Below are 14,364 nucleotides of genomic sequence, written 5' to 3' on the forward strand. Positions count from 1 at the left end.
TCGTTAGTTGCAGCCCTAGATTATTGCTGGAGATGATTTTGAGTAGAACTCAGAAATGGTGCCTGTTTTGTAAATTAACACATATCCATCCAATTTTAATAAAAGCATTAAAATGACTTTCAAAACAGTACACAGCACAGATGTGATACAAAAGATGAAAGACACTGGAGAGAAGATATTACAAACATGTTGTCACACATGCAGTCTGTCACCATTCTTCAAGTACGTTTTCCTCACATTCAGAATCAACACTATGTGATATGGACATAAGATTCTCACGTTGCACAGTTTAAAACAGACTGCTGATTGAAAATTAAAAACAAACTCTGACAGGAGTTGTGATATTTATATGACCCCTATAGGATACATGGAGGCATCAAAATAAGACAAAGTACTACTTATGACTCCATTCTGGCTGAATAGGAGTTACAAGACGTCACTGATTGCTTAGTTATTTACAAATGTTAATAGCAGCTAGCTAATAGGGCCAGTTTTTTTATATCAACTGAAAGATTTCCCAAATCATTTTGGCATAAAGAAATAAATCATCAATCATATGTATATGTTCATAGTCCTTCAACCAGTCCCATGTAGGTGTCTGTGGGCATCATCAGAGAGAGATCAGACTTACATTAAAGAACTGAGGGCCAACACAAGAGTGTCCACTTGTAAAATAACAGGAGTGGCTCTCAAATCCAGATCCCACCCCTAATGCTGGGGATTATTTAGTGTCACCACAGAGGGACCCCAACACAGACCTGGTCCACCAGTGGTAGAGGTTCCTCCTGCTGCGGGTCACACATTGATCAGTTTCTGTTTAGATTCCTTGTCTGTGTCCTTCTGGATCAGCTTGGATGTGTCCTGTTTTGGAAGTCCGTACAGATAGATGGACACACACACTAGGATGGCTCCAGAGGAGAATGTGATCGCTGCACAAGAAGGAAAGAAAGGAATAAGTGAAGATTAGGTCAATCAGAGGTGCAGTGGTGAATCTATAATCCAAGACAAACACCTTCTCTCGCCTGCAGAAGCCCTAAAAATCTCTTTCTCAGGCATCAGTATACCAACAACACATATGAGAGACTAACTTACTTATCTGTAATCCAAACAAGAGGACAGACGCCACAGTTGAGAGAACAATGGCGGCAGCAGCAGAGAAGCCCTTCATGATGTTGTCTGTGTACTTCACCACCACCGACGTGTACAGACCTCCCACGCTGGCGAGGACTGGCAAGTGCACAAAGAGAGCAACGTCAGCCAGAATGATGTGGGGGAAAAAAAAAAAAAAAGTGAAATCAAATGGAAAAGATCTTCAGATTTAATCTTACTCACATACTACAAAGCACACCCAGGGTGTATAACCGAAGAAGAAGCCTTTCTCCAGGACCTTATCGCCATCGGTCATGTAAACACCGAGGAGGGTGACGACAATGCCGGACAGGTACATCTGGATGTTTCTCACCCACAGAGACGTGTCTGAGCTCTTCAACACCTTCTCAAAGTACACACCTTCATCAAAGAGAAGACGAACTGTCAGGTGCAACTCGCAAAATATTTGATCTCCTGCTTGTGATCTGATATCATCAAAAATCATCATTCTTTAAAAGAATAACTTGATGAAGGAAGACATCAGTCAGTATCAGTTTAATATTGTGCGACTACTTGGCTGGTGGATGTTCAAGCACGTTGTATGTTTAGTTAACACAAGGATTTGTATTATGAGGTAGCTTAATCAATATTGAACAAAAGGGTGGAACTACTCTGTCATTTACACAGACATCTGTTAGGCAACCTTTACCTGCAAACCCAGAACAAAGGACAGCAATAGCAATGGCGACGAATCCAAGAAAAGGGTTCTGCTCGATCTGGGGTGGGAAAAAAAGAAGAGACGTTGTTAGTGTGAGCCACAGGAAGTGGATTAGAAATTCACTGAGTCACTACAATGGTAATTGCATTTATATTTTGAACTTGTGCCAATCTTACCTGAACTTTAGTGGCCTCTACAGGCTTCCACTGTACGAGTGTAACGCCCCCACAGAGCGTGAAGACGGAGAACCATTGCAGCCGGCTCAGAGAGCGGTTCAGCATTAAGACTGTGCACAACGCCGTGCACGGGATCTTCAACTGATAAGTCACCTAAACAGAAAAACTGGGGTCAGAACTGACATTGTCCAAAATCTGATGTTCTATATCACATTATTTTAACAGGGAAAAACTGCCATTTTTCAGGAACACCCTATTTCACACTGATACAGCTAGAGGTGGTATCAAATACAGAATGCTTGATCTGATGCTTCATCTTATTTATTTTTTTTAATCAGATATTTCCTTGTGTAAATCATTATTCTTGTCAATTTTTGAATACATTTTATTTTGGCAAATTTCTTGTCCAGCTGTTTCATTTTATGACAAAATTAAACATTGATGTATTTAAAAAGTGTGGCTTATTTTGTTAAATATACCCAGCCTTATATATAAAGAGAGAACAACCACCTTTTACGCCTGGAAACCATAAACTTCCAACACTGATGTTCATATGTTCATATAGTATTTGAACTTCAGCTTATCTAAATGTACAGTACTTTTATCGGCCTATAATCATTCTAAATTGGGTAAATCTTTGGATTTTGGACTGCTGGTCAGACAAAAACATCGAAGAGGCTGCAGTCTAACACCTCAGCTGTGGAGCTGTATTTGATTTGACTAACTGCCAAACTACACTTTGTCCAATATGTACCCACCCTCCTCAACGCAGCCAACTACAGTTGATGGACAGACAGCAGTGATGAGCAGTGAGCACTGACTCATTTTACTGCAGCCGTGTCAGAAAACCACATTAACATAAACATGACAGTAATCTCTGTATGATTTTGCATTCATTTGCATTTGTGCCGCTACCAAAATGATATCATTTGATGAAGGTAGCGCAAGTGTGCTTTTTTTAGTGATAGTCATAGATGGACAGGAAAAAAAAATCTGCGACCATTTTTATAATCGATCATCACTTTAAGTCCTTTTTGAAGTAAAAACTCCTCACTCTCTCTCTGGTTTCAGTTTCTCTGATGAGAGGATTTGCTGCTTTTCTTCTTCATGTAATGTATATAATTGTAAACTGAATCTGTTTGGTTTTTGGACTGTTTGTCACACAACAATTTGAAGACATTTTACAGACTGAACAATGAATGGACTGATAATGAAGACAATAGCTAGTTGCAGCTCTAGTGTTTGTGATGACAGTGGGTGCAGCTCGGACAAAGACGACACACACGACAGTTCCCATATCACCACGCCTAACCAGTGTGTAAAGGGTACTGAATACTATATTTAAACGTCAGAAACAGGATCCAGGTCATACCTGATAAACTGCTGCATCGAGGTTACTCAGGGCGACAAAGGCCATGTTATTCTGAACTGCATACACCACTGAGGGCACGCTCAGCTTCAGCAGCTCCTTTGGGCTGCAGAACACATGTTCCATTATGGCGTTCTTAAGCCTGTTGGGGCTTCCTGTTTCTCTGAAAGAGGAGATATAAAAACAGACTGATGACTCCATACTTCATATGATTCACTTAAATTGAAGTACACTGAGTTATTTCTTAAATGTCCCTTTAAAATCGTTAAAGGTGCAGGGTGTAGAATTTAGTGGCACCTTAATTTGGTGTAATATTATAATATTCATAAGTATGTTTTAATTAGTGTATAATCACCTGAAAATAAGAATTGTTGTGTTTTCGTTACCTTAGAATGAGCCTTTTATATCTACATGGGGAGTGGGTCCTCTTCTACAGACCAAACACTGGCTCAAGAGAGGACCTTTCACGTTTTTCGTGAGTTTCACGGCCACCATATATTCTCCTACATGCTTGGGGTGGGGTGTGGGGGGGGGGGTGTATTCAGCTGGTTACAATCTGCAAACTCACTGCTAGATGCCACTAAATCTTACACACTGGACCTTTAAAGCACAAAAGAGTTGCAAGGAATGCGCAAAGGCGGCTCTTCAGGTTCTCAGGTTCAGGTTTTAGTCGACACAAAGTGCAGAACAATAGCATCCAGTGAGGCAACTTTTGGTTTTTATGCTGGAACAGCTTTCCTGAGGATCTTAGACTAGCTGAAACTGTCGATATCTTAAAACATAAACTGAAAACCTTGTTAGCCTGGCTTTTGATTAGAATGTATGATTGTAGTATTAAGGGATTTTTTTAATTTATTTTCTTGTTTTAGGTTTTTCTTGTCTTGTATCTATTCATCATGAATAGGAGACTGCGGTAAAGGAAACTTAGTTTTAATTTGTGTATTAAGTTGCTACCATTCTATTACTTGCTCTTCATGAAAGTGATATTTCATGTTAAGATTCAGTTGTTTGAAATCATTTTATTATATGTTCACTGTTAGATTCTACTCAGTATTTTGTATAACAGAGAACATCTTACATTTGTATGCTGAATGTTGAACTTGGTTTACAATAAACAGTTGTTTAAAAATGCAGTGACCTGTATGAAAGCTGCTATACAATAAAGTTTGTTCAAGTGTAAGCAAACCTTGTCTTTCAATAGGTTAAACAAGGAAACAGCACTAAATAAACAGATATGTTTCACATTAGTTAGAGGAGGATTCCTGGTCTGACACCTCATGTCTCAACTTGAGTCTCTTTCAACAGCCAAGTAATCATTCAAGGCAGTGCCTGAGGTTAAGGGAAATAAAAAATAAAAAACAGTTGCCTGATATAGACTGTTAGTCAACATGTTGCAAATAAAAGAAAGTAGAAGGGAGCTCAGATTCAGTGTGTGGGTCCGTCTTGTATCTACTACAGTAACAAATAATCCTTGCTCTCATTGTGAACAGTGTCACAACACACTCAGACTACTGTTATCCACATCAGTGGTTCCCAACCAAGGGGTTGATGGATTAATCTAAGGGGTCTCAACAGGATAGGACAGAAAAAACACATATTTCTGACACACACTTTTTCAAGATTTCCTCTCATTTTTGCTTTATTTATTATAAACTACTGCATTCTATCTCTTTAAGCCCTCTTTCATTACAATATAAAGAGGGGGTCCTATGTTGGATTTTACTTTAAGGGGGTCACAAGCCAAGAAGGTTGGGCACCACTGATCCACATCATCCATTACCTGTGGTTTAAATTCATGTACCTCAAGGCTTGTTTGTGAGACACTTTCCTGTTTACTAGCTAGTACCCTTGAATCCATGAACTTGTTTTCTTTTAACCTCTGGGAAATTGTTTAAGTCCTTTCTTAGTCCTTTGAGTATAATATTCATAAATACTCCTGCGGTCAGTGTAATGGAGCAACACTTACTTTGCGAGCATCCCCATGCTCAGTATTAATTTAATGACCTCAGTGATGCACACTGCGGTCGTGGAGAAGTACAGGTCTCCTGATGAGATGGTCCTTGTGTACCGCAATGCCACCGTGTATGTAGCTGCCACCAGTGTCATCACTGTCAGGCAGTACAGTTTGAAGACCACACTTACATTTTCTGAGGAGAGAGAGCGACAGTAGCAGTGTGGAAATACGTCAGTGAACATAATGTAGCTAACAGTCACTAACTGATATGTTTAAAATATGACGCTACAGCATAAATAGACAACTTTATTACAACAATTTAACAGTTACAGCAGCTGCAATCCCCACGTTAACTGAAGACGACACTATAACTGACAGATATTTGCAAGAGACTCTAAATCTTGGCTTTCTTCTTCCTAACGTGTTGTTGAAAGCCGAAAGCTAACGTTAGCGTAACAAGCTAATTGGTAAAACTCACCGCCGGCCATTGTTGCTCTGGTTTGTGTCCGTCCGACTGTCGAGGAAATAAATAATCCTGCTCACTTTACATGCCATGAAAACCAACAGACGTGTCCAATGTGGAGGGAGGAATGTTGCCCAACCTGCAACACATCAAAGAGTAAATCTGAGTTTTCTGCCTGCCCTCACACGTCCTACATTTCCCACAATGCAGCACGAGATCAAGATTAGTAAGGGTGAGTTTGTTTTCAATGTCCAGAAATACCGGCGCGTGTCTGTGGTAAATGTCATGAATGAAATGAAATGAAACATTAAGTTTCTTTTTTAACTTTATTGCAATGGTGGAAAGTAACTAAGTAGATTTACTCAAGTAAGCTACTCAATCACAATTGTGAGGTACTTCAGTATTTCTATTTGATGCTACTTTATGCTTCACTCCACTACATTTCAGAGAGAAATATTGTACTTTCTACTCCACTACATTTATCTGACAGCTTTAGTTACTTTTCAGATGATTTTACACAACGAATGATATAACAAGTTTTTAAAATACAACAAATTGTCTATGAGTTGTTAACAGCTCCACTAAATAGTGATATTTTCCTCTAAACTTTTCACATAGTTTAATTTAAATAAATGTTCAAATGATCCAATATTTAACCAAAAGTCAGAGATAGATAGAGATGAAATAGAGAAAAAGTTCAAAAACTGAAAACAGATTTGTGTATCAGAGCTTTGTTTTTTCTTCTTTCCTCTCCCATTAATCATCTCATGACCTCTCAGATTTCCACTGACCTAAACTAGCTAACTGTATATAAAGTAGTTGAAACTAGCTCCACCTCCAGCAGCTACAACAGTAACATGCTGCTCTAACACTGATGCAACAGTATTAATAATATAATGATGTCATATATAATAATAATATATCAGTCAGAGGGACCAAACCACTACTTTTACTGCAATACTTTACATTGCATCAAGCTGATAATACTTATGTACTTTTACCTAAGTAGGATTTTTCTTTTACTTGTAATGGAGTATTTTTACATTGCTGTATTGGTACTTTTTCTTAAGGATCTGAATACTTTCCACCACTGGTAAGGTGTTTCTGCTATTTTGCTCCTCCATATACAATATAAGATAGATAAAACATCAAACACAATATTGTACAAAAAAATGAACATGTTGAGTAAGGTAGTATTTATTGTAGGTATCGCATTGCATTGCAAAGATGTTTCATTGTAGATTGTCCACCGTTTACATTTCAGGTCAGTGTATGCCAACAAAATTGAAGGTTTTGTCATTTCTGCCAGATATTCATGTCATCTTTGTGTTTAACCATTTCCATGACAAAAATGATGAGTAATCAGTCACTAAACATCGGCATGATTGCATAAAACAATTGCTTTTGTATAACTTAAGTAACCTTGATGATACAGGAGGTTGCCAACACTGCCAATATAAGTTTTTAATAAAAACACAAAATAGGCTATTAGTAACCGCAAATATGTAGGCTAATAATACAACAAGAATTATCCCATGTCAAATTAATAAGCACTGAAAAAAAACATAATAAATAAATCAATAAAAAGATAATCTTCAGGCATGATACAATAGATAATAAACATCTAAATATGGACAGACACATGCAGTAACACAAGACACAGATTTCAATAAATAAATACGTTTGAATTTATTAATTTTTCAAAGTTTCATTCAAATAATTTGCCACTAGTCAATCTAAACTTTTGAAGAACTGAAAATAAATCACTGTGAAATTCACTGGAACAAAATGAAGTTGAATGGCTACAAAGATGAAGGAGAACACGTTGCAATGAGCTGAAATAAATCAGGTGGCTGGAAGAAAACTTTTGTAGCACGAGTGTTGACATGCAAAAGAGAAAAGTTGCCTTCCGTCCCACCACTGTGAAACACGTGATCTACTTTCATCATTTATCATGAGGTAAAAATGAAGAGGGGTTTATTTGAGCTCTTTATAGGCCAAAACTGATACCTAGTTCAAAGATAATAACACCCACATTATGATGATGATGATTATTAGAATTAATGTTAAATTTTTGTTTACACTTATAACAGGGGATACAGCTAATATTTGAAGTATTTGAAAAAAAAAAAAAAATTCTAGCATAGCTTCACCTGAACACTTGCTAGAAAAGGAATGTTTTTTCCAGCATATGGCTTTGTGACTTAAAGATTTTTTTACACTTTTCTAAATCAGACTCAACAGTCTCAACTGGCCCAATCTTCTGTTTAGAAGACCAATACCAGCAAAATCCCTACATAACAATCTGAGCTTCCTGTAGGGCAGCAGGAGCGAATCCTCTCCCTCTGACAGCGGCCAAAAATCTCACCACACTTACACATTTTAGGAACATCCCAACCTGTTGGGCACATATTGAAAATGCAGGCAATTTTAAAGGGATGGACAAGTAATGGTGTTGCCCATCTTAAATCCTTTGATGTTTAAAGATATGAGAAACTGTCCATCACTTCTTGTTTGAACTTCCTGCGAACACCCAGCCTGTGATGTCATTTTGGTGTAGCTCTAATCACAAATGGCACACTGTCCATGCAAGTCCATGCACTGCTGCTGGAAGAAAAGCTGTAGAACGCACAGATGGAGCATCGTAGCGGGAACCGAAGTGAACTCAGGAGTTGTCAGAGGGAACGTGCTCGAAGCCTTCACTCTCCCTCACCAATGCTCTCTCCAGGATGACGCGGCCCTCCTTGTAGCGCTGGCTTTCCTCGGTAGCGAACTCATACATCCAGCCCAGCTTGCTGTTGCAGTTCTTGCAGCTGACGTCCCGCACCATGTGTCTTCCTGTCAGCATGACTCGGTCTTGCACCTCGCTATGCTGCAGATTCACGACCTGGAGGGCAGCAATCAGGCATGTGTTACTGTAACAGTTCATAGTTTTTCTACAGGGAAATTTTATTTTAGATTTAAAAGAACATTTCCAAAATTGATAGGTGTGAAACAGATGTGGTTGCAAAATGAATTCATTTAAATGACATATCACAACTACAGTAATTTCCATTTCTTGATTAATGGATAAACTGTTATGTCTATAAATGTCAAAAATGATAAATAAATGCTCAGAATTTCTTATTTTGCTTTTTTTGTACAAGTAACCGCAAAACATCCAAAGATTTTAAATTCAAAATTACATAAAAGGGAGAAAAGTAGAAAAACTGTCACATTTGAGAAGCTGGAAATATCATGTTTGCCATCAACTATCAAAATTTTTGACAATTAATTTTCTGCCAATTGACTAATTGATTAACCAACATCGTTTCACCTCTTATGACAACCACAGTCATCCATAGATTATTATATTAATATTACAAACAATTTCCAAAGTAGTTTTAATGCTTGATTTTAAATGTCATTACATCATTGTTTATGAGGGATATTTTGTGCTTTGCCTTGACATGACACTTACCTCCTAAATTTTGCTGTCTATGAAATGCTTGCTTGCGAAGAACACCAAATAAGGAAATGTCTTTAATGAGGAACTGGTCATTGTGTAAATAACCCACTTTGTTGGGACATATATCACAATGTAAGCACAAACAACTACAGTGGACTATCTGAGTCTGGGTGATAACTTATCATACTGAGGCGTTTGTCTAAAATTTTAAACCATCATAGGTGTCTGGGTGAGGAAAGTCATGTGCAGGTACCTTGTTGAACAAGAAGGCTCTGCCGGTGGCCCCAGTGAAGCGTGTGGAGATCAGCTCTGCTCTGTTGGTCAGGATGGTGTCACAGTTAGCACAGGAGAAGAGGCGAGTCCCTCCGATGTGATCCAAGAAGATCCGCCCCATTTTGTTCAATAGGAGGTGAGAGTAACCTATAGTGAAGATGTGATTTGACGTGACACACACATCAACAACAACAAATAATAGTGTTTTTTTTATTCAGGGTGGGCAATATGACAATATATACAGTATGTACAGTGAGACGATATAAATGTGTCTATTGTATACTGTTCATGTCATGGCAGCGATCCCTTCAGTATCTTTGGCTCTATTACACCATTATGGGCAATGTTGTAAATGAATACACAGGACTGCTCATTTGATCCATGGACAATTTCTCAATAGGTATTCTAGATATTCTAGATTATATCACAATATACATTGGTACTGTCATGTATATATGTAATTATATTATGCTGTTATCCCTTTTCATGCCTCTGCAACACAATCTGACCATTAAAGCGGAAACCAATAGTCAATTAATCAGTTAGTCGATCGACAGAAAATTAATCGCCAACTATTTTGATAACTGATTAATAATTTAAATTATTTGTTAAGCAAACATATCAAAACATTTACTGGTTACAGTTCATCCATTTTAAGAATGTACTGTTTTTCCCTCTTTTATGTTATTGTGATTTAAAATCTTTGTGTTTTGGGGCACTTTTCAATATTCTCTCACATTTTGTAGCCTAAACAATTAATCTAAGAATAAAAAAAATAATCGACAGATTAATTGATAATGAAAACAATCGTTAGTTGCAGCCCTATTAACTATATAGTTAGATTATACACAGCAAGGTCTCTTTTGTAATTGCTCATTGTAAAGAAAACAGAAGATATTTACTGATTTATTCACTGATGCTGGAAATTATATGCATCACTTGAAGGCATCATTAGGCCTGGCATGTCAATATTTACTTCAGGCGAAGAACAGTAAATAGCATTTAACTGTGGTTTTATAGCTTCCCATCATAATTAGTTAGCTACACAAAAATCTAAAACAAGGGCTCAAATAGGGACAAAGTCAAAGTCACCCAAATAACAGCTAACAGGCCAAACCACGGTTAAGTCGAAGCCACATTTCTCACCTCGTACCGGTAGCTGACTTATTGGTTGAATATGAAACGGAGATTTCTCTAGTTGAAGCGTCTTTATTCACCGATATGTCATTAATCTCGGTGGATAAAACACGTCCTCTGTTGTTGTTGTCAAACTCAGCCTGAGGAGGAGGAGGACCGTTGATGCTGCCAGTCACAATGGCGTTTGTTTCAGTCAAGCTAGCAACAAGGAGAACAGCATCTTCCGCTAAAGTACTTTCAAAGTAAATTAATACTGGCATACTGATGAAAGCATTTTACGAAATTAAAATTTGTACCGAGACACTGGCATTTTAAACTGTACCAGCGTGATCATAATCCTAATCTTAAACATGCAGCAGACCCTGCACTGAAGACTGAGGCCAACACACCCGTGTTTATAACCTGCCTTTTTCAATTACAACGTCTGTGCTTTTATTTTGAATTCTAGGTGGCCTGTGTATCTCTGGTAGCTTAATGCAGCTTTGAATGATGAACACCAGGGGGCACTGCTGCCCTTCTTTCCGCTATTTCCTCACAACATATACTAACCTACAAACGGTGAATCTGAAAGTGGGGTCCAGGGAGCGTTATTATGGATCCCGCTGCTTTTCTTGGCAAGACCCGCCCTACTCTGCCTCTGATTGGCGTACCCTGATATTCTTACCCTAACCTTAACCAATCTCACTCCTCCTCATGTCTAAACCTAACCAATCCGACCAACGAAAGCAACGAGTACCAGCCAATGAGAGGCAGAGCAGGGCGGGTCTGGCCAAGAAAACCCTCAGGGGTCCTTGAGGAGGTTCCACGGGTCCAAGGCAAAAAGAGGAATCATTTATTTTCAGTATAAGTCCATCCATAGGTCACACAATGGCAGAATGTGTGACTATTTTGGTCATGGGTGTCATACACTTTCTGTAATAAAGCATCTAAAAGAAAACATTTTATCAGATGGGAGACCCTGTGACAAAATCTTATCAAATGGGGGTCCGTGGTCTAATTTGTGTTACTTTAAAGGTCCTTTACATGAAAAAGTTTAAGGGCCACTGCTATAGAGGATATCTGGATGGTTATCTACTCCTGTCCCTTCACATGAATTGTTAAATAAGGGCTAAGACACCTGCAGACAGAGATTATAGAGCCGCTCTGAAGAAGAGAGGAGAAAGTTTTGGATCTTGACAGTGGTGGAAGAAATATTCAAATAATTTTATTTAACCAAAAGTAGCAATAACACATTGTACAAATTCCTGCATTTTAAATCTTACTTCAGTAAAAGTACAGGCGTAATATCAGAAAAATGTACTTAAAGAATGAATAGTAAAAGTACTAAAAATGCTGTTCAATGAAGAGTTTTCATTGGTAACATAACGTATTCAGTTTTTATTACAGGTGCATCAACATTTGAGCAGCATTTTAATGCTGTAGTTGGTTGAGGTTTAACTAATTTAAAGTACTTAAAATATGCTGTAGTGTTTAGCAGTTTAATCTATAGCAATGACTCATATTTTATAAAGTGAACACATTTTGGATGTAAAATATTAACCTTCAAAGTAACTTTAGCGGTCAGAAAGTGGAGTAGAAGTGTAAAGTTGCATAAAAAGGAAACACTAAAGTAAGATATAAAGGGTTTTTCACTTAAGTGTCACACTCACACACAATAAGGTCAATCCCTGCTGTGTCTCATGTACTTTTCATTTGTATTTAACTCATGTTATGCTGCAGAAGGGTAAAAAAGAAGAGGAAGAGGAAGAATAATGATTCTTCAGCCTGCTGTGAAGAAGATACAGTAAGCAGGCTAAAGCACACGTAGTCTGTTCGTTATCAAATATTGCAGACCAATTAAGCACTGATCAAGGTCACTACAAGACACATTTCCAGTGTGCCACACTGCCACCGATAAACAGCCAAGTGCTTATCATCATGCACTATAAAAAAAATCTTCCATGAATAACACATTGACCTTTCCACCAGATTGAGAATATCAAAGAATTTTGATCAAAGAAAATGTTACCTGCATCCAAATGGAGAAGACAGGTGTAACAGAAACAGACCAGACTCGACTGCAAACCTTTTTATTCCTCAACTTATGTGACAGTGAGCCAAAGGCGTTAGCAAATGTCCCAAAGTACCACATAAATATCTCTCTTCTCCCGCATGACTGAGTGCATCTATTGCCAAATCATGTTTGTGCGCTCTAAACAGCCAGAAAAAGAGTGATCAGTAACATCCATCTGCTGCTCCAGCTGGTGGGATATGCAGTATGAAGGCAGCCATGTCTGTCTTTTCTTTTTCTTGTAACACACACAGTGGTCTCTGTTACTTAACTTTCCTAAACAGAGACTCTCAGAAGATTTCAGAAGATTTTCTGCTCCCTCCAAAACTGCCAAATTGATTCTTTACATTTAGATCTATGGTATAGTCTCTCTTGATTTCTTTTTTCTATTACATCTCAGACAAGACATCCAATCTTCTGCTGTTAGCAAAAAATTAGCTTCCTATTCATTTAATTTTAGACGTCTCCCTTATTAATTGCTTTCCGTCATCTTTGCTGGCTGACCTCATTGCCATCCTGGCACCGTTTTTGCCCTGGCACAGACCGTGATACTGATATCCGGAAATCTTTGGTTTAAAACCTGCTGCTGGATTGCATACACTTGACCGACTTTTAAAAAAAGCACAGATCAATTCTGGGTCTCTTTTCGCAGCTGCAAGAGCTCACCTGAAACTCTATAACTTCATTTAAGACATGCAGTGTGCAAGGATGTCAAGACTGAAATATCTCGGCAACTACTGGATGGATCGCCACAAAATTTTGTACAAACATTAATGGTGCCCAGAGGATGAATCCTGCTGACTTTGGTGATTCCCTCTACCGCCATTATCAGGGCAAAATTTTAATTTGTCCAATACTCTTTTTTGGTTTGACTCTTAATCTTGTTTATCTGTCTCTGACTTCAATATCAATACCAGTCTTGCTTGCCATCAAAACCGATAAGTAAATCCTGCATGTGACACTTTTTATTCACCCTGTCCTCTATACTTTGGTCTGAAGTCAAGAGCATGAGGGTACTTTAATCATGGGTCATGGGTCAAACCAATTGGTTTTTAATTATTTGCACACATTGCGAGCATGATTGAATGTCACTACAGGACAAACTGTTCAGCCTAAGTAAGCCTGTTCAAAGATTAGGCTTGATCAGGGAGATAAAAGCCAGGCTTCAAATGGGGGTTCGTGCAGAGTTAATGTCCTTGGGGGAAGATAAAAGACTGTAAAGACAGTACGACCTCATATCTGGATTATGGTAATTACGATTGGAGGTGACAGCGTTCACAGTTCTGCAGAATTCAAGATCTGCCGTGAGCAACAAAGAAACGATGGAGAAGTCATGACTTTACATATTTGTTCATTACAGACCAAACCTCGGCTTTAAATGAGTCCTTTAAAATGCGTACAGTATTTGCTTCTGTGGGTTTGTGTGCAACCTTTTAAGTGATTTAATACAGTAACACTCATGCTGGCAGGATTGGAGGCAGTATATATTTTATGACATAAGGACAGTAGTAATAAAAAATCTGGCTAGTTGTTTTCTTAACTTATTTGCCCTTCCTCATGGCTATCTCTCACCTCGCTAATCAGAAGAGAGATAAGCGATAGTCAAGGTTTATAACACTGTAGCATCACTGTTATGTAAAAGATAACATATTTCTGACTCTATAAAGATATTAGTAAGCACATTATC

General features: G+C 38.2%; 2 protein-coding genes across 3 annotated transcripts; both read right to left on the reverse strand.

Annotated features, from left to right (window-relative positions):
* Positions 1-65: 65 nt before the first annotated feature.
* slc35a1 (solute carrier family 35 member A1) lies at positions 66-5,978 on the reverse strand. Its single transcript, XM_067573374.1, has 8 exons — positions 5,785-5,978; positions 5,319-5,499; positions 3,356-3,515; positions 1,984-2,136; positions 1,799-1,865; positions 1,333-1,509; positions 1,093-1,227; positions 66-929 (listed from the first exon to the last, which is right to left on the reverse strand). Exons 1-8 carry the CDS (start codon positions 5,792-5,794, stop codon positions 796-798), a joined length of 1,017 nt encoding a protein of 338 aa, XP_067429475.1. The 5' UTR covers positions 5,795-5,978; the 3' UTR covers positions 66-795.
* A 972-nt stretch (positions 5,979-6,950) lies between these two features.
* On the reverse strand, positions 6,951-10,902 carry LOC137169442 (protein yippee-like 5). Of its 2 annotated transcripts, none has more exons than XM_067572635.1 (3): positions 10,644-10,902; positions 9,471-9,637; positions 6,951-8,656 (listed from the first exon to the last, which is right to left on the reverse strand). In XM_067572635.1, exons 1-3 carry the CDS (start codon positions 10,885-10,887, stop codon positions 8,435-8,437), a joined length of 633 nt encoding a protein of 210 aa, XP_067428736.1. In that variant the 5' UTR covers positions 10,888-10,902; the 3' UTR covers positions 6,951-8,434. The 2 variants fall into 2 exon arrangements, with proteins under 2 accessions (XP_067428736.1, XP_067428737.1); XM_067572636.1 differs by having other exon boundaries at positions 10,637-10,780.
* Positions 10,903-14,364: the final 3,462 nt, after the last annotated feature.

Source organism: Thunnus thynnus, chromosome 18 (assembly GCF_963924715.1).
Source record: "Thunnus thynnus chromosome 18, fThuThy2.1, whole genome shotgun sequence".
NCBI lineage: Eukaryota > Metazoa > Chordata > Actinopteri > Scombriformes > Scombridae > Thunnus > Thunnus thynnus.